The sequence below is a fragment of the Lepidochelys kempii genome, chromosome 1 (genome assembly GCF_965140285.1).
Source record: "Lepidochelys kempii isolate rLepKem1 chromosome 1, rLepKem1.hap1, whole genome shotgun sequence".
NCBI lineage: Eukaryota > Metazoa > Chordata > Testudines > Cheloniidae > Lepidochelys > Lepidochelys kempii.
In genome coordinates this window covers 137859242-137880626 of record NC_136380.1, presented here as the reverse complement: position 1 = coordinate 137880626, position 21385 = coordinate 137859242, and the positions used below count along the sequence as shown (strand labels likewise).

The 21385-nt window shown below is 42.5% G+C and overlaps 1 protein-coding gene across 6 annotated transcripts in view; it reads left to right on the top strand.

Annotated features, from left to right (window-relative positions):
* Positions 1-21385, top strand: part of ACE2 (angiotensin converting enzyme 2) — a 106457-nt gene that overhangs the window by 68475 nt on the left and 16597 nt on the right. For all 6 annotated transcript variants that reach the window (XM_078854110.1, XM_073355720.2, XM_073355714.2 and 3 more), the window contains 9 exons: positions 2653-2811; positions 6014-6107; positions 6879-7022; positions 10486-10598; positions 11709-11817; positions 13012-13109; positions 15137-15306; positions 17565-17791; positions 18561-18705. In XM_078854110.1, coding sequence (XP_078710236.1) covers positions 2653-2811; positions 6014-6107; positions 6879-7022; positions 10486-10598; positions 11709-11817; positions 13012-13109; positions 15137-15306; positions 17565-17791; positions 18561-18705 — 1259 coding nt within the window. The remainder of the gene's footprint in view (positions 1-2652; positions 2812-6013; positions 6108-6878; positions 7023-10485; positions 10599-11708; positions 11818-13011; positions 13110-15136; positions 15307-17564; positions 17792-18560; positions 18706-21385) is intronic.

Here is a 21385-nt window from a genome sequence, read left to right as displayed (position 1 = left end):
CAGTCTCTAACTATCCAGCCTCTGCTCAGCCTCTAGCTATGCAGTACGATCACCTGCCCCTCTAGACAGATATCATATGCTGTGACAGCATTCAACCGTAATCTGACTGGTCACTGAGGATTCAGTGCTGCAGCCATATTCGAAAGCATCTACTATTCTTGGAATCTTGAAAATCAATGGAAAATATTGTGGTGAATTTTGTAGCTACACTTTAAAGCAAACTAGTTTCTAAATAAACATTATGGCATGTGATGACGCAGTGTAATCTCAATAGACCTAATTTTGAATAAAGGTATAACCCAGAATCACCACACCCAGTGAAGTCTTACTACTTAATGAAAACATGGTTTAAGTGTAACATTTCTTAATTAAAATATAGTCCCTGATTGCAGGATGAAATCCTCCTGGCTAATCGTGGGTCTGTGACATTCTGAAACACATAAAATTGAAGCTCCATTTAGCAGCTTTAAGCAATAGGATAAGATGGTGGCTCAGTGTGATACCAGTAATGAACACAAGTATGATGGTGCTCAGGGATGGTGCCTCTAGTTGTCCCTCGTGCATGCACTATTGTGATGCCACCAGTGACAGTGGTATGGCCCCATCTGCTAAAGGGACAGAGTTAACGAAAGGTGCCCTCAGTGGCTTACTCAAACCCACTTTTTTTATAGAATGGGGTCACCCATCCATAATCACACAACCTTTCGCCCACTCCTCAACCAGTTCTCCAAATGGGTGGGGACAGCCTATGCACTCAACCAGCCCGTCTCATGGAGAGGTACCGGCTGGCAACCCAACTTCCCCCAGCTGGCTCTTCTCATTGGGCAGAAAATGCCCCTTCTCCGCCTGATCCCCAACTTGCTTGGTCATCCCCACTGGGATCAAATAATGTAAAAAATACATTTGCATACTAATAAATTTTACTCTGGTTGGGTATCAAACACCAGGACTGAGGTGTTAAAAAGAAAATGATCCCCATTTTTGCTCATTCCCAAAGAATAAAGAAAAAAAAGACATTGCCAACATATTCATACATAGTTCTGAATGTCTGCATGCTGGGTGGTAATTATCTTCTGATGAGTCATTAGCAAGGAGCTATGATAACCGTAAGTACAATGGCCCTTAAACGTCATGAAACATACAGAAGGGAGATTAGAAGTGTCCTAAGATTCCAAACCAAACCTGCATGTGCTCATTGTCCATAACAAAAGATGGAAATGAAAAATGGCTCTTCTAGTGACTGCCGAAATCCAAATAATGTTAAGTGCTAAGGGTTGCACTGCATCTGTGAGCCAGCTTGTCTTGTAGAGTATAGACACACAGAGTTGGTGCAAGCAACTGCATGTTGTGGGTTCATATTCTCCATGTACAGTTTAGGATCTTAAACTGCATTTGGGAGTGTGTGGTCTTCCACGTCCAATCAGTAAGAATGAATTATTATAACTTTGTGAAGATTAAATATTTGTGTAATCACATAATTACTAGCAGTGACATGGCAGTTATGATTTATTACTTCTATTGTAGCAGCACTCAAAGGACTCAGTCAGGATCATGATTCTTGAGCTATGGACTATTTAAATGCATAGGTAGGAATGCCCCATACCCCAAAGAGCTTACAGTCTAACTCAGGGGTGGGAAAACTACGGCCCACAGGCCACATCTGGCCCATCTGACCTTTTAATCCAGCCCTCGAGCTCCCACCGGGGAGTGGGGTTGGGAGCGATGCTTTCCGCGCTTTGGTGCTCCAGCTGGGGAGCGGGGACGGGGGCTTGCCTTGCTCCACTCCACGTGGCTTCTGAAAGCAGGGGCAGCCAGCTACATGCTGCCCCCTCCCCAAGTGCCGTCTCTGCAGCTCCCATTGGCCGGGAACCACGGCCAATGGGAGCTGCGGGGGTGATGCCTGTGGATGGGGCAGCGCAATGTGGCCCCTCCTCCATGTGGGAGGCAGAGGGAGGACGGGCCGCTGTTTCCAGGAGCCACTTCATGTAAGGGCTGCCTGGATCCTGCACCATCCTTTCTCAACCGCCTGTCCCAGCCCTGATCGCCCTCCAAATTCTTTGATCCCAGCCTGAAGCCCCCTCCTGCACCCCAAACCCCTCATCCCCAGCCCCACCCCAGAGTCTGTACCCCAAGCCGGAGCCCTCATCCCCCCCTGTGCCCCAATCCCCTGCCCCAGCCAGCCCTCCATACAGTTTCCATACCAAGATGTGGCCCTCAGGCCAAAAAGTTTGCCCACCCCTGGTCTAAGTTAAGACAGCATGCAACACCCACATGCAACAAATACAGGAGGGAAGGAGGATGAGGGAAGCGGTAATAAGTATGTATGGTTACATAAACCAGCTATGTGCACAGCTTGATGGTTCTGAATCCATTAAAACTGGTTTGTTTGTTTTGGGGAGAGGGTATTGGCTACTTGATTACTATTTTTCCAAATACAAATAATTTGAAAAGCTCTACATTTGAGAATAAATTGAATCCAAAATGTTCTAGTTATTTTCATTTTATAGTAGAAATATTTCCAAAGCTAATGAGAGAACTAGCAAAATCCACAAAACTAATTCTTCATGCAAGGAATGTTTTCTCCCCTAAAACCTATTATCTTGCTGGATTTCTTACAAATGAGTAATTCAGACTTTAATTAATCTGTTTTAGAATGAAGCAGGAGCCAAATGGTCTGCATTCTATGATGAAGCATCCAACAATGCCAGCAAGTATGCAATAGATAAAATTATGGATCCTATTGTCAAACTCCAACTTCAGTCTCTTCAGGACAAAGGAACATCAGCGCTATCCGAGGAAAAATACAGTGAAGTAAGTTGCTAAACGTATGTAGGCTGTCCCAAGAGTTGAAATACATTTCAAAAGGTCTCTGGCAGTGGTTATAATATTATTCCTAGTCTTTGTTTATCCCAGCAACATATTAAATCCCAACAGTGTAGTCTTGTTGTGAACGATATGTCTTTTATTAGCTAATATTACATATGTGCACATTTAATTTATTGCTAGTTTATATTGTGCATTAAATATCTACAAGTTTAGATCATTACATGAACTCATTGAATACACAATATGTTACATACAATTAAGCAACACGCATGTGTCTGTATAGCATAGTCAATGGGACTGCTCACATAAGAAAAATTATATACACACTTATGTGCTTTGTAGGGTCAGGATCTTGGGGAATAAGTAGAAACACAAATGACAAGAATGCATTCAATGAAATTCAAAGGTGGCAAATTTACAACTAAGACAAGGAAATAATTGTTCAGATGTGTAATTACCACAAAGTGGTTGAAGCCAAAAATCTAGGAAGATTCAAAATGGGACTGGGCATTTATATGGCTATCAAGACTATCCAGAGTTATGCCTAATGACTATGCACATATCCGAAGGGATATTGAACTTTGTGCTTCAGGGCTTAAGCCAGTCTCTAGCTACTGGAGATCAAGATGAGATCTGATGTGGAGGCAGATTATCCTACATCCGTCTACTGCGGGGTTCTTACACGTTCCTCTGAGGCATCTAGTGTTGGCCACTGTCAGAGACAGGTTGGACCTTGGGTCTGATCCAGTCTGGCAATTCCTGTGTTCAGAGACAGGCAGATTGTCTGTGAGCAATTCCAAATGGTTCAGGCAAATATTTTGTATAATTGTAGTGTTGCAGTGGCAGCATTGTGGTTGTGAGTGATCAGGCATTTCCATCTTTATCCTCTATTTTTAGGCACTTATAGCTTTCCAGAAGGAAGACTCACTGGGCTGAAATTGTTCATGCTGGTTCTCAGCTCAAAGGCGACTTTCTGTACTGTTTGACAGAACTCCATTTGTGTATTTTTAAATTTTCTGATTGTGACCCCCACACACACACACACAATCATTTTTCATGCTTACAGAAATTGCTCAAACATTTTTTTTTCCTCTTGGATAGCTCAGAATAGCTCTGGTACAAAATATAAAAGCGAGCAGGTTTGTGAATTGGGGCTATGTCTGTACAGCTTATGAATTCTGGTTGATATTATGAAGTTGTATTATGAAAAACTGCGATATCATTTGTGCCTATATGTACGTGGATCCACTATTGCTGACAGGGCCTGTAGCAGACAGAAATAATAGAAGGTGCTTACCAAGGGAGAACGGCTAGGTGTGCTCACTACAGGTGGCAATGAGGTAAAGAGATTTCAAAAATATGGTGGAGATTTCAAAGGGGGGAAGTCCTCCAGTATCTGTGACCTTTAGGCAGTGGAGTTTACAATTGTGTCCAGAGTGATCACTGTTAGAGGGAGTTGGGCATTATGAAACAGCTGGTGGAGGACTGTTAACGTTGACATGGGTCATACAGTGTCTGCACTCATCCTGTGTTGACCTCAGCAGGTGAACCATGATTTTATGCCATTCGGTGAGGTGGTTTTACTGTGTTGCCGTAGTGGGGCACTTAAGTTGGCTGGAGACAAATCTGAGACACATACACATATAGGTCAATACAGGGTGACTTATGATGACCTAACTTTGTAGTGTAGACCAGGCCTAAGGCTCAGTGATCCTATTCAGATGCAATCATCTGGGACAATGGATGAGTGGCAGCCTTAGGAAACCAGTTTAGCTGACTCCTCTGATGAGGTGTGTGATAAAGTAGCAGTGGAAAGCTACCAGGAGGAGAACAAAGTCAATCAAGTGACTGGGAGGAGTTTAAATAAGAAATCCACAGGCAGGTTCAAGAGACAGGAAAAGGAAGCATGGGGCATGAAAGAGGAAGGTCACAGAAGTTAGGTAAGGGGCTCCAGGAGGGAGAGACTACCAATCATGTAACAGCCTTCAGGAGGCAGAGGTCACCCTGCCTGCCTTCTTGGAATCAGATGGTCCCTAAGGACTCGCAAGGGAAGGGTGTTATAGGAAGGGGTATGCCTTTAGGGTTAACTGTTTTGTGTGATCTGTATTCTCCTCTGCTTTACATGATTAAGTATAAAAGAGTATTAAGGTGTTAGACTCCATGCAAAGTTTGTGTGTGTGTGTGTTGATTGCTTCACAACTGCTGTGTGCCCCTGAAAGAGTTAAACTGTAGCCAGAAGCTTCACACTTTGGGATGGAGTTCTGAGAGAGGGTGTGTTTGAGTAACTGGGGTATCTTGCAGGTCAGTGCTGTTTCTGGAGGGCAAGGGCACGTGGGATAAGGAGCTGGGTTTCTGAGAAGGGGTAACAGACTAAGGGTTGGTGACCAGGAATTGTGCTAAACAGGACAAGGGGGAAACAGTGCTGCAATCTGCTGAGGCTCCAGAAGCTTAACATGCCCTAGAGGATCGAAAGCAGAAGAAGCTGTGGATTCCTCTCACAGCAATCCTTGTGAGTGACCGTGAAGGGGCAGTATATAGTCCTCAATGAGGGAATATGCTTTACTTGGCACTGGAAAAGTTGAGGATAGTTGAGAAAGAAAGACGTTAACTATAGATAAGTGAAAAGAGAATTCTCTGTAGCACAACTGTAGAGGCTGAGATGGAGCTGAATATTTTGAGATGCATTTGGCCTTCAGCTGAAGCAAGACATAAACATTAAATTCTGTGTAAAGCCACAGTAAACAGATTCACATAAGCTACCTTATGTATCATTAAAAAATACAACAATCAACCTGTCTGTATCTGGAAAAGGGACCTTTCCCCTCCATTAAAACATATGTACTGTATACTTACCTAGAAACCCTTGGCATGAGTGCCATATACATAAAATGCATTGTTAATCTTTATGATGATGATGTATCTGAAGGGTTTTGTGGAGTCACTTAGTATCCACTCAAAAGATATTACATTATCTGTCTTGTCCAAGTAGGCTCCAACTTAGCAAAGCATTTAAGCAAATGCTTAAATTCATTTTTACTCAAGTACAGTGCTTAAGCACATGCTAAACTGCCTTGCTGATAGGGATAGGCTGCTGTACTGAGATTTTAAGGACTAACAGTTATGAAATATTTATCATTTTGTATTTATTGTTTTCTTTTTAATGGGCTTTTTTGTATTTAAATTGCAGCTGAAAACTATTTTAAGTACAATGAGCACCATCTACAGCACTGGGACTGTGTGTAAACCTGATGATCCATTTAACTGCTTGCCGCTGGAGCCAGGTACAGTATAGACAATGTCTATCCTGTGTCCTTTACATTAACAGGTTTCAAGAAGAGTCAAACAGAGCAGAGAGGAGGTTTTTAATTGTGAAAGATCAAAATTTAGGTTTAATAGATCTCTGTTCTCCAAATGCTCTTATTTTATAAAGCTTATGTTGTTGGTGGTGTGGTTTTTATCTCCCAGTACAATTTTGCTGTGACTTTTCACACATGAAAATAATTTAGTGAAATAGCATGAGTTGCAGAGTTCATGGTCCTCCATCTGGTTTGCTCAAAATTACATGCCCCGTTTCAAATGATGTAGGTTTGTGTGGCCAAAACTTGGCTGTGGCTTCTAATGTTGCAGAGTAGCCTGTGCTAACTTTACATCACTTGGGGGTTCTGCCATACTGGAGGAGTTTTATCAAATTCTATCAAAAGAGATAGAAGTTCTATTGGCGGACTTCAAGCCAGATTCTGATTTCTGTTACATTGGTGTAAGTACAGAAAACTGCACTAACTTCAGTGAAATTATAGGGTCACACTTGTTTTACCTGAATCACTAACTGGCCCCATATCTCAGGGCAAAAAAGCTGAAATGGAAACAAATAAAACATTTCCTTCAATAAACCAAAACATTCAGCTACAGCATGACTGGTTTTACCCAAAATGTGTATTCTGCTGTTTTCATTCTTCCCGGTTTTCCTGTTGGTTTTTTAATGTAGAATGACAAGTACTTAAAGAATTCATCTTGTATTTATGGCTCTGGTTCTTTTTTTTAAATGACGACAGGGCTAGATGCTATTATGGCTAGCAGCACTGATTACTCTGAGAGACTATGGGCATGGCAAGGCTGGAGAGCTGAAGTTGGCAAGAAGATGAGACCGTTATATGAACGTTATGTTGAGTTGGAAAATGAGGCTGCAAGACTTAATAGTAAGTTACAATTGCAATTATTTTGTCCTTCAGAAACACAGAAGGCCTGATTCTCCATAGCCCTTCATACCTTGTGCAGTCATTTGTGTCCAAACAAAGCCAGGATCTTCCACACACTGGTGGGTAGCCTTGTGCACGCACTTTGAACTCTCTTTATACATGTGTAATCTGCAAAGTCCTGGTCTAAACTTAAAAGTTGGTTAACATAGATACGTCCTGTGAAAAATCCACACCCCTGACCAATGTAGCTACGCCAACCTAACCCCACAGTGTAGACACAGCTGTGTCAATGGAAGAATGCTTCAGTTGACATAGTTCCCATCATTCAGGGTGGTTCTGCCTTACACCAACAGAAAAAACCCTTGTGTCAGTGTAGGCTGTGTCCACACCAGGGAGCCATGCTGGCATAGCTACGGTGAAATACCCATGCTGGTATAGTCTCTGTAGTATAGACATACCCTAAGGTTTTTGATTTCAAAAGGGCGCGCTTTGAGAAATTACTGGAGCTAGGTAGTGAAGTCAACTGCACAGAAGAGCTCAGGGACTTAGAAGTGGAGGCGGCTTGGAATTTCTTTAAGTCAGAGGTGCAAAAACGATGTGGAATTTGCAACCCAAGCAAGGGGAAATAACTAGTAACAAAGGGCTGTGGACCTAATGAGATGAATAACAACCTCAGAAAGGATATTCATGGTAATTAGAGAGCCTACAAAGAATGGAAGATGGGATTGATCAGCAAAGAAAGCTATGTCTCGGAGGTCAGAAAGTGTAAGGATAGAGAGAGAACTGCCAAAAAGCCAAGCTGAGTTAGACCATGCCAAGGAAATTAAAACAATTAGTAAAAAGTTCTTTAACCATATAAATAAAAGAACAAGAAAAGAAGTGAGGCCACTATGCTTTGAGGATGGGGTAGAGGCTAAGGCTAATCTAGGTGTGGCCCAACAACTCTCAGCTCAGTTTTCCATAAGGAAGATAAAGTAGAACAATGGGAGGATGGCCAATAGGAATGAGTGTACAAAAATGGAAATTACCACCTCTGAAGTGGTAGCAAAAACCAGAGCTTAATGCTCTCAAATCAGGGAAACTAGATAATGGAGGTAAACAGAAAAAGGGATAAAATGCAACATGGGTTTACCAAAGGTAGATCATGTCAGACTAATCTGGTATTTTTGATGAAATAACTAGGAACTGGCTAAAGGGGAGACAACAAGTTGTACTGAAAGGAGAGCTATCAGGCTGAAGGACAGTTACTAGTGAAGTTCCTTCTGGATCTGTCTTGGGGCAGAGAGCCAACTCATGAGGGGCGACTAAAAAAGCTTGGTTTGTTTAGCCTGGAAAAACAAAGGCTGAGGGGAGGATAGGATTTCTGTCTAAAAATACAGCAGGGCAGTAAACACCTGGGAGGGTTGAAAAGCTGTTTAAGTTAAATGACAATGTTGGCACAAGAACAAGTAGGTATAAACTGACTATGAATAAATTTAGGCGGGAAATTAGAAAAAGGTTTCTAACCATCGGAGGAGTGAGGTTCTGGAACAGCCTCCCAAAAGGAGTAGTAGGGGCAAACAACTTAACTAGATTTTAAGATGGATCTGGATCATTTTATGAATGGGATTATATGATGGGGTTGCCTGCAGTAGCAGGGACTGGATTCGATGACCCAGGAGGTCCTGTGCAGTCTGACAACCCATGTTCCTATGTGACTAACTGTACAAGGCAGCGGAGAATCAGGCCAGTGATCCGACCAGATACATTTCACCAGTCTTACACCATAACGAAGAGGTCTGTCTTTGTTGGCATTTTATCTCACTCCCATAACACCACAGTATCTTTCACTACCTAAAGTGAAGCCAGTAATTCGCCTAGGTGAGGTGCAGATGCAGCTATTATCTGAGCAGTTGAAGGAATTTTTAATTTAAGGCACAAAAGATTATACAGTGTGATGCTTTTCAGAGATCTTCTTACCACCAATCAGAGAGGATCATCCTCTCAAGAAACAGCAGCCTGGATGGGTTGTTTTTATCCTGAGAGCTTCTATGATAGATCATACCATAGCATATAAATAATACCTAGCAAGGTGTAGCTACATCATATGAACATAAGAACAGCCATACTGGGTCAGGCCAAAGGTCCATCTAGCCCAGTATCCTGTCTTCCAACAGTGGCCAATGCCAGGTGCCCCAGAGGGAATGAACAGAACAGGTAATCATCAAGTGATCCATCCCCTGTTGCCCATTCCCAGCTTCTGGCAAACAGAGGCTAGGAACACCATCCTTGCCCATCTTAGTTAACAGCCATTGATGGACCTATCCTTCATGAACTTATTGAGTTCTTTTTTGAACCCTGTTATAGTCTTGGCCTTCACAACATCCTCTGGCAAAGAATTCCACAGGATGACTGTGCATTGTGTGAAGAAATACTTCCTTTTGTTTGTTATAAACCTGCTGCCTATTAATTTCATTTGGTGCCCCTAATTCTTGTGTTATGACAAGAAGTAAACAACACTTCCTTATTTACTTTCACCACACCAGTCACGATTTTAATATACCTCTATCATATTCCCCCTTAGTCGTCTCTTTTCCAAGCTGAAAAGTCCCAGTCTTATTAATCCCTCCTCATACGGAAGCTGTTCCATACTCCTAATCATTGTTGTTGCCCTTTTCTGAAACATTTCCAATTCCACTCATCTCTCTCCCCACGCAACCAGACCTCTACCTGTCTACTTTCCTGTATTTTATCCTTCCTCAAAAAAATCTAAGTAGAGGCAGTGCCCAAGCATGGAAAATTTAAGTCCAAATGGTAAATGTTTGTCAAAGTTACAAGCAATTGAAAAGGGAGGGTTGTAATGGAAAGTGTCAAGGCAACTTTAACTAGAGGCCTTGTTACCAGCTCCCTCAGTAATAGAGAGGGCCTAGACAGTGGGCTTTAAACATGAAGCATCCCCTCCCCAATCAAATTTCATGGAGGGGATGTTGAATTTGAATCCCAGGATCTGAGCTTGCCCCTGTAGTTGTACTCTTGAGGTAGATTCAAAACTAGAAAGGGCTTTTTTCCTACGTCTAGTTTGGAGGCAGCCTGTCCTGCATATGTTATATGAGACTGATTTGTGAGATTTCATTGTCACTGAAACTGAACCCAAGTCTTTGTTCTCCCTTGACACCTAATCTAATGAAGAACTCTAGCCTAATCCGTCTCTTTATTCTTCCTCTCTGATGAGTATGAATCACAAACAGTCCTTCAAACAGTTCCTGCAATTTCTGTTTCTGCTGTCCCTGGAGACTTGGGCTATCTAAACTGCAGTGGAACAGAGCTTTTCCATGGGGTGGCTTCCTCCCTCCCACCATCTCAGAGGACACACTCATGCCTTCAGTTCCAATACTAGTAACTTCATCTCTTCCCTTACAGGGAGAGATTGTTTAAATTTCAGGCTGGACTCTGGTCTCAGTAAGATCATGCTTTTGTTTTGCAGAGTATTCTGACTATGGAGATTACTGGAGAGGAAATTATGAAGTAGATAATTCCCCAGAATATGCCTACAGCCGTAATCAGCTGATTGAAGATGTGGAAACGACATTTGAGCAGGTAGTGATTCAGTGTCAAGTTGTGGAAGTTTTCTTAACCACTGTTCTGAAGTTTCATTTTGTCATTTCTACACTGGTTTGTAATTTGTGAAAGTTTTGTGACTTAAACAGCTGTACCATGGGGAAATAGTACAACTCTGCCTAGCCCACTGGCCTTGGGTAATGTAGGCTCCACAAACCATAATCAGGGGTTTTGTTCATACCATTTATTGCTCTCACAGTCCTTTCAGTTTTACCTGGAGTTTCACATTCTCACGAACTTAAGACTTCAAAGCAAACCTGGGGCAAGCTCAAATGGAACTTGCAGGTTTCATATGAACCTGGACTCTTTTCTGGAATTCCCTTCTCCCCTTGCTCCAACAGGGCCTGAATTTGTTACAAAGCCTATATATTTATCTAGTCTTTTAGGGGAAAATTTAGCTTCCTCCATCACAACCATAGAAGGTACCCTTTGCTGTGGAACCAGTGCATTTTTACTGCAAAAGGTACAGCAGTGAGCAGGAGGTAGGAGAATGAGGGGTGTGACTACATGCTATGCAGCTTCTTACATCCTTCTCCTGTGTGGGGGCTGTGTGAAACCTCACAGGAGAGCATTCTGCCAGGGGACTGTAGTGACATCCATTGAATGGCTCCATAGCTATTCCATGGCTTAGGGATAGACATGCCTCCCTCCCTTACACCTGTGCAGTGCTATTAGGGCCTTACTGAGGGGAAGCTGGATTGCAGTAGCATTTTGTCTCCAAGCTCTCATATGCAACTTAATGGTGGGAATATGGTTGCCAGGGTCCTGTTAGCCAGCCATTTCCTCTGGGAACACCCCAGTACCACAATGAGGTCAGGATGGTCTTTACAACGGACCCCGTAAAAGTCACAAAATTCATTCTTGAATTGCCTGATATCAATATTGTGGGACAAGATGACAAACAACAACAAGTGGATTGCAAATTTCAGAATGTATCCACATGACAATGTGTACATACACCTAGAACATTGGACAGGTGCATGATAATACAATAAACAGTATCCAGTTGGTTGAATCTTAGAGGCTCTGCATTTCTAGATGGTGGCTTAGACAAATTAATGGCTCTGTGATCTATCCCCGTTTTTTTAGATAAAACCTTTATATCGGGAGCTACATGCTTATGTGAGGTACAGGCTGGAGAATGTCTATGGCTCAGACCGCATCAGTTCAACAGGATGTCTTCCTGCTCATTTACTCGGTATGAAAAAACATCTGTATTATAGAAGCTTGATTTCGTAGACACTTACTGCTGTGGGAGCAGGACAGTGCCATTTAAGACATAAATATTAAGACATTAAACTGCACGTGAATCCAGATTCTTGATATAATTTTGGGTCCCATTCCAGTAGGTGCTGTGCAAACACACAGTGAAAGAGACAGTGCCTGCCCTGCAGAGGTTACAGTCTAGAAAGACAAGACAGAGAAAGAGTGGGAGGGGAAACAGAGGCATAGAGAGTTGAAGCAATTTTCCAAAGCTCATACAGCTGGTGAGAGGCAGAGGTAGGAATAGAACCCAGGTCCCCTATCTTCCAATCCAGTGCCCTTTCCATTAGACCATATTGCCTCCCCAAAATGGCACGATGTAATGTAGCCAATTTAACGTCATTAAAGGAAATTAGGTCAAGATTCTCAGAAATGGGTATCTAAAGCTAAACTACTAAATTCTTATTTAGGGAGAAGATTTTAGGCACATTTTTTGAAAATCTTGACCTTAACCGTGACATTCTTATTTTAACTGTGCCACTTCTATGTTGCATTAATGTAATGTATACATTTAGCCATATGTGAATGTCAGTTAATGAAAATAATCAATTGTAGTATTACACATAGAAATGCAGTGGATGCTCAGTTGTTTCAATTTGAAATGGTCCTGAAGCTGTATGGTAAGAGGTAGTTTATCTCAGGGAATGATGGTGTTTTTCATTGAAGAAATTAGCACCTTTGAGGTTGAAATAATTTTGGTATGGCAAATAAAACTTTTTTATATATATATATATTTTCTAAAATTTTCTACTTGTGGTATCATTATATTAAATATATCCTGTCTATGTCTATCCATCTGTTGTCTCACACTTAGATTTTAAGCTCTTGGAACAGGGACCATTGTGTTCTGTCTTTGTACAGCATCTAGTACAATGAGGCCTTGATCCATGACTGGGGTTCCTAGGAGCTAACATAATAATAATAAATAATAACGTGCCTGATGCAAAGCCCATTAACATTAATGTAAGGACTCCCATTAATTCCAATGGGCTTTGCATCAGGTCCTAGCTTACATGTGTGAAAATCCTTACACCTGTTATGATACAAACCCAACAATCTGGTGATGACTTTGAGCATGGTAGATAGTATACTATTTAATTAATTTGTAACTTTCCCTTCTCTGTTGAAGGTGACATGTGGGGTAGATTTTGGACTAATTTGTATGCCTTGACAGTCCCCTATCCAGACAAACCAAACATTGATGTAACTTCTGAAATGGTTAAAAAGGTAAGACTTCAAGTGAGATGTCAAGCTGCAAATATGGTTTTGCTGCTATTCTCATGGTTCTTTAAATGATGTTTTTAGGTAGTTTATTAAATAGAATACTTCAGCCATCCCCCTGGAAACCAGGGCTGGTCTTAGGTATAGTCATGCTTCAGGCACAGAATTATTTCCTACACTCCCTTTTATTGTTTCCTTTACTCTTCCCCTGTGTTTATCCATTCACTTCCCATCTGTTCCCCTCTCCCTCACTATTCTATTCCCCTCCCTCTGTCCCCCTCTCCCCATCCTCTTCCACTGTCTAGTCTCAGTTCCAACTCCCTTTCCCGCTTCTGCATCTGTTCCATGTTTTGTGTATAAAAATCCCAGTAAATAAAATCCCACCCAAGAAATCATTGCACTAACAAGACAATTGCCCTGATCAATCTGCTTGTATGTTGTATCCTTTTTCCCAGCTCTGCCAGTCTTGCATCTTTAGATTGTAAGGTGTAAGGACAGTGACTGTCTTTTATGTGTTATACAGTGCCTAGCACAATAAGGCCCTGAACCTGGTTGGGGCCTCGAGGCGTAACAATAATAATGTTCTGTGATGTTTAGTCAAATGTTTGTTTTTGTAAAATGAATGAAATTCAGGCAAATCTACAATCAGGAGAGCTTAGTATTTAACATTTAACTATTTATCCTAAATATACCCACTTCTTGGATAAGAAGCTCCACTAATATGGTCCCATTGCCAGAGTACCTGAACCCAATCTTTAATGGATTTATTCTTACGACACTCCTGGTAAGGTAGGGAAGTTCTGTTATCCGCATTTTACAGGTGGGGAATTTAGGCACAGGGAGACTAGGGGCTTATCTACACAGTGAAGCCTAGTGTGCAGTAAATTGTGAAGTTGTGAATTTACAAGTCTTCACTAACTCCCCAGGTGGACACTCTTACTGCACACTGCTAGTGAGGACGCACTGCACCAACACAATGAGGGTGGTGTGAACATGCAAGATCGATTTGCTTAATTTGGAGGCTCGATGTCGACTTACATAAATATGTCGACTTAACTTTGTTGTGTAGACATGGCCTAAGAGTGCCCTCTGGCTTAGCTTAGTACACTTGCAAAGTGCATTAAGCTAATGTGCACAAAGGCACTCTTAGAACGTAGTAAGAGTATCCACACTGGAAATTAGTGTGGAAGAGCTAGTGCACGCCAGCTCCTGTGAGCTTTCCACACACACACCCACCCCCATGTAGACAAGCCTTAAGTGACTTGCCCAATGTCACCCAGGATGTCTATAGCAGAGAAGGGAATTGAATCCAGAGCATCTGTGTCTCAGGCTAACACCCTCACTGGACTATCCTACTCCCCTAATTTTAAAGCCTCTGACTTTATGGCTGCCATACTCATAGGCCAATAAAGAGCTCCCCCTATTTAGAATAAGTAAAATTGCAGAATGAAATTCAAATGAAGGTTTTTAAACTAACTTTCAAGTACAGTTATGATCAGATAAATGACTAAAATTGAACCCATTTTTACTCAGCTCTGCTGTCTGTTTGTATTCTGAGTTACAGATCCAATTTCCCTTTCACACTGGTTTTACAACACTGCCACTCCACTGCCTTCAACAAGTTACTCCAGACTTACACCACTGAGAGGGGAGAATCGGACCCTATATCTGTGTACATTACTGACAGAACTAAGATTTTACTGCTTTTCACTCCTGTTAATGCTTTTCTGTTCTGGTTCATACATTATGAATAGGCTAGCTTTGACTGCGGAAACCTGATTATTGATGGTGATCCATAAGTCAGCTTGACTCAGCTCCTGTAATGAGTTTTCAGGGCTGGCAGTAAGCTACCAACTTACTTGCAAACTGTAAGACTTTGGTTTGAAGTCACTGAGATACAATAAGTATGGGGACTGTGATGCTGTTTTTCAGAATCACTTTTCAGACGAGAATCTGTTCTACTGGACTGTGAGAAATATCTAGCTATAGAATGATTGGCTAATATTATCAGTGAATATCATTGTTTGTTTCAGAATTGGGATGCAACAAAAATATTTAAGGCTGCTGAGGATTTTTTCATCTCTGTTGGCCTCTATGAAATGACTGAAGGCTTCTGGAACAACTCTATGATTACAGAGCCTAACGATGGCAGAAAGGTTGTTTGCCATCCGACAGCTTGGGATATGGGAAAAAAGGATTATAGGTACTGTAACAATTGTAATTCTTTCCTATGGGTACTCATAGAATCTTCACATTTCTCTTCAAAGATGTAAAAGGTTGCTATGAAGAGGGCAGTGATCTCTAGTTCTCCATGTCCAATGAGGGGAGGACAAGTAGTAACTGGCTTAGTTTGTAGCAAGAGGGATTTAGGTTAGATAAGAGGAAAAAACTTTCTAACTGTAAGTGTGGTTAAGTACTAGCATAGGTTACCCAGGGAGGTTGTGGAATCCCAGTCACTGGAGGTTTCTAAAACGAGATTAGACAAACACTTGTCAGGGATGATCTAGGTATACTTGGTCCTGCCTCAGCACAGGGAGCTAGACCGGATGAACTCTTGAGGTCCCTTCCAGCCTTACATTTCTATGATTCTTTGATATCTAGTCAAGTGCACCAGGGAAAACTGCTATTTTAATTTTATCTTTTGCTTACTTCTCTAATATTTTTGGCAGGGGGATTTAGGGTGGTTAGGGGAATCTAAACTGGATTTTGTAACATTTTTCTGTAAAATCAATGGGCTACTCTCTTCTGTTAAACAGAGGAGTGTGTTCATATAAGTTAGTGATAGAACAACTGTGTTGTGGGACTTTAACACAATTATCAAAAAAGGACAGTGCTTAGCCTATTAACTTCACGGGGACCACGTGGGATGCAAATCAGTGAAAATTTGTTCCCCATGTATCTGCTTCATATTCAGCGAGAATGTGGATTTATCTATAATGAGACCCATTGGAGCAGGTTGCATCTTCCCTTGAAATCAATGGTAGTTACCAATAGCCTGCAAGGAGAGAATTGGACCAGTGGTGGGTCACCAGATATCAGTCATTGATCTAGGTGTGAAAATTTCCAGTCCTGGACCATCTACCAATGTAATTTGGTGACAGTGAAGGGAAGGCACATTTGAGGGGAAAGAACAATTTGTCTGGTGGGGTTTTATGAAATAGCAGTTGTATGAAGGTGTGAAATGTCAGGAGTAGCTTTGGGTGAGATGGATTAGTGAGCAGAGTCCAGGGGAGGTGATCCAAGATTCATGATATATTCAGCTCATCACATGCTTTCATAATTTAGCACATGTATGTCACTATGTGCTGTATGTACTTTGTCCTTAACTGCCACTTCATAAACATTACATAGTGAGGCCTCAACACCCACATGAGGTGAGCAGAAATCAACATCTCCATTTCACACATGGGGTAACAAACACCAGAGTGAAATGACAGAGTCTGGCAGAGAGGCAATTAGAAAGCAGGTCTCTTGCCTGTTACGCCCTATGTCTTATTCACATATCATAATGGTCCCCGGGCAAATCGTGTCTTAGCTACCCCAACTGTAAATTGTGGCAAATGGTGCTTATGCGTCTCTATAAAGTGTTCTGAGATCAAGAGATAGAAAACTGCTGCTGTAGGTGGGTACAAAGTACCATCCACAGCAGGGAATAGAGACACAGAAAGGGTAATTAATTTGCTTGGAAGGCGCTGTGTTCAAATGGATTATACAGAGGCTTAGCAGAGAAAGGAAACCTGGGTGTAAAGATTTTGGTTCTAAAACCAACTTTCTGTGACTTGGCCATGTCCTTTAACTTCAGAGATAAGCTACCTTTCCTCTAAGGCACAAACCCTCCTGGAGCTCCCTCAGTGTTGATCTAACTCTGCACCACACCTTACTCTGGGCTGTATGCAGTTTGCACAGTCCAGCTAGTCATAAGGGTGCAATAAAGCCGTAAATCTCCATGTAGCAGCAGAAGTGTTAATAATGCATATTGACAAAAAATGAATATGTTCAACGTGCATCTGTACATTTATAAATACTCAGGCTAAAAAGAGTTCTATATGCAGTCGCCAATATTTGTTAATTTCTTACTGTATTAATTATTCAACCAATTATGTAAACTTGGCAGAGATTCTCCTTAATAAGCACTGTTAATGTGCCAGCTTTCAGCGTAGTAAAAAATGGCTGCATACAAAATGCCTGGCAACATTCATTTTACCTCTGCAGAGTTCAATAATAGCCAAAGGAATTTTACTTAAAACTTTCCCCCAAAATCACCTTTAGGCAGGGATCAAACATAGAACAGACCAAAAGGCGAATGTTTTAGAAAACGATAAACATGAAATACACCAGGGGGTTAGTAAGTGAGTTATTTAAGGTGTTTTGCAGCCACAACTACAGCATCCAGTACCAAGCAAATGGTATACCTCTGCCAGTATCTTTATTTAATTTTAAATGCTTTGCATTGGAATGCAGGATCAAGATGTGCACTAAAGTGAGTATGGATGACTTCTTGACAGCACATCATGAGATGGGGCATATAGAGTATGATATGGCATATTCCAACCTCTCTTTCCTGCTGAGAAGTGGCGCTAACGAAGGATTTCATGAAGCAGTAGGAGAAATCATGTCACTGTCTGCAGCTACTCCAAAACATTTGAAATCACTTGACCTTCTAGAATCTACTTTTCAGGAAGACAACGGTAACTAATAAAAATGTATTCATGCCATATTTTGTAGCAGAGGATGAGTAAGTCTGTAAGACGAGTGAGTGACTTAGATGCTTTTGAGAATTACAGCTCAGTTACATATCACAGTATGTTCATTTCCAAAATGACTTCATGAACCGGGAAGCACTTATTTGTAATGCACCACTCATTTGATGCTACTGCAAGAATTTAGAAGTAAACTGGTAGTTCTTCACTAACTTCAGAATTGAATAATTATTGAGGAAATCTTCACAGCACAGTAAGATTAGTGGTGATCCTTGTACTTTGTTTGCATAAAGCTATGCAAATCTATATCAAAATGTAAAGGGCTCTTTGTCCAACTTCTTCTTCACAGCTAAATTTGTCTGGCTTGTCCAGTTGATTATTACATGATGAAGATGAGCCTAAATCAAATCCCTCAATCCAAAATCCTCCAAAATTTGGGGAAATGCAGATTAGGATTTGGATCCAAACTCTTGAGCCCAGGGCCATCTCAACTAAATAAATACAACAAAATAATGTTGCAACAAAAGCCACAGGGATTATGAATGTTTAGAAAGTAGAATTGGAGCAAAAAGAGGAAAAAAAGTCCAAATTTGCATAACAATATCTTCCTGGGTTTCTTTGGGTTTGTGTGTTTGTGTTTCACTAAAATTTTCTAAGCAGATGTACTCATTAGCTATGTATGGTGAAGGAAGCAACATTAGTAGCCTGGTCATGTATTCATCATCACCTTAACAGTTACATTGTGCTCTTTTTTCAGAAACGGATATCAACTTCCTACTCAAACAAGCCCTCACTATTGTTGGAACAATGCCTTTTACTTACATGCTAGAGAAGTGGCGATGGATGGTATTTAGAGGTGACATTCCAAAAGGTGAATGGATGAAGAAGTGGTGGGAGATGAAGTAAGTGTGGGGAAACAGGAAGAAGAACTTTTGGGGAAGAGGGTTTCAGGGATCGTTCAGTTTTCATTTTCAGGAGTACCAAAGGCGCCAGGGAAGTGGAGGGGAATGCCAAATTAGTTAGCAAAAGTAAACAGCTCTGTCGCAGAGGCACTGAAATGCTATCCACTGGTAGATGATGTTCTTGGTCTTCATACACCTGTATGGACTAAATGTCTGCAGTTTCAGAGATTTAGGTATGCTGAAAGAGGTCTTTCTCCATGGTACAGTTTGGGAAATCAGCTATTCGTGAGGAAAAAAAGGAGCTATATTTCTCCACTCCAAAGGCACAGCAGGCAAGAGACCTGCTTTCTAATTCCATCTCTGTCACAGACCTTTTAACTTCTCAGTGTTTCACACTTACCCCATGTGTAAAATGGAGATAATAATGATATTCACTTACCTCATGGGATGTTGCTCAATATCACTAATGCACTTTCTGGGACCTGCTCCCAAGCCCATTCAGTGTAATGGGTGTCTGTCACAGTGTTCACAACTCACCGCTGTGGCACTTCCTTCTGCGGATTATCTCATGACCAGTCTGATGCCCTCTCCTTTGGTTTCTCTCCCCATGGTATCACTCGCACTTGCCCTCTGCAGTCAGGTTACTCCCTTTTCACCACTCCAGGTGCCCCCTCTTCCTGGCTTGGCCCTTCGCCCAGGTCACTATAGTCCTCCTCTTCTGGGGTATCAAAGTTCCATGATGGCTGTCCTAGGCCATCTTCTGCTCCACTGCCCTGTCTGTGCTACTTCCCCAGTGGCTAGGAGGGAACCCGGGCTTGCCCACTAGTCTCGGTTCCAGGCAGGGATCCTACAACCAGTGGCCAAGGTCGGCACTGTCCAAAACCTTGCTGCTCTTTCCCTGGGCTGCTTCCCACTTTGCTTCTGTCAGTCTCCTTTGGGTTTGTGCCCTTTCCTCAGGGCCCAGATCTCAGAGCTTCTATTCTCCCCCAGGTTCCTCCTTTCCTTCTCTAAGCCCAGAAAGTGACTATCTGCTTTCTCTACTGCAGCCTCCCTCTTACGCTCTACTTTGAATCTACTTTACTGTATACTTTATAGCAGCTTAGCCTGCCCCTTGCCCAGCTGGGCTTCATCAATCAGCCCTGACTCTCTCCCAGGTGCAGCCTGTCACAGGGTTAATTGGTCCTTTCTCTCTACTCAGGCCTTGTGTGGGGCAGATACCCATCACATACCCTCCCACTCCAGTCTGTAACCCTGGGGGGTATGGATGCCTTTCCCCTTGGAGTTGTTGGAGCTAGTTACCTTGCTTCTGCTCCAGATTGCCCACCATAAGGAGCAATCTACCCTTCTCCTCCATGGTGTCCTGAAACTTTTCCCTCTGGAATTCTAAATCTTGCGAAGCCACTTGCAAGGCTTACTCTGCAGCTGCCAGCCTCTCTTGTAGCTTTTGCCCTGGCTCTGCAGACTCCCTCAGCTCTCTTTCTCCCGGGGTCTGAGTTCCCACTGCATTCTGGTTACTCTCCGTGTTTGTCCTTGTATCCTTTAACTTTATCTTTGGCAGATTCTTTCTTCCCTCCAATCTCTCCTCACCCTCTAGGTCCTCTCGACTACCGTTGTGCACTTTCTATGGGCCTCTGGCTCATCCTTCCATTCCTTTCTCGATCGTTTGCTCTTTTCCTGCTAGTTTCTCTTTGTGTGAAGACAGTGCCTCTGCACTTGCTCCCATTTCCCACAGACAAAACAGATCCCTCCTTTTCCTACTCCTTCAGGAGATGGCACTCTTTGGGGCTTTTCTGCATCCCTCCTTTCCAGGCAAGACTCCTTGTCCTGATACACACAGGGACATTTCCTTTTCAACTGTCCCCACTGCCTGCAGTGTAATACACACTCTTGACCAGGCCTCTGAGCATTTTTTCTGTTCCCAGCCTCTTCAGCCCTGGCTCACTTTTCCCCATAGGATCTTAAATAAAGATTTCCGCTTTTCTGCTAGCTTCATTAAATACCCCTGCAGTTATAACTGGGCCTCCCCCTGTCTCTGCTGGTTCTGCAGAAGCAGTGCCTGGAGCCCCATGATTGCTTTTCATTCCCCTTAAACAGGAGCAAAAACTCTGCATCCATTTCAGGAGGGTATACTGGCCTTCTCCAAAAAAGGCCTCCATATGCAGCAGCTCCATAGTCCCTTTACTTCTTCTACAGCTGCTGTGGCCCCTCACTTTTCCCTTGTATCAGTGGTGACTTTTATGCACTATCCCTCACACTCCCCTCATCTCAGAGGTGACCGACATGCATAGTTTCTCACTCCACTTGTCTCAGGGATGCTTATTATGCCCACATTCATCACAGGGTTTGCTGCTCACTGCTGTGGTGCCTCCTTGTGGCCCATCTGGGGATTAGCTCATGCCTTCTTTGACACCACCTCCTTTAGTTTCACACCCCAGGGTGTCTCTCTTTCTCTTTCCCTCTCCCTCATCAGATTACTCCCTCTTTATTGCTCAGGGTATTCCTTTTTCATGGCTTGGCTCTCTGGTCAGATCACTATAATCCTCCTCTCCTGGGAGATCCAAGTCCCATTGGATGACTATCCTAGGCTGTCTTCTGCTCCACTGCCCACTCTGTGCCACTTCCCCAGTGGCTGGTAGGGGAACCCAGGCCTGCCCATTACACCAGTTTCCAGCCCAGGGAC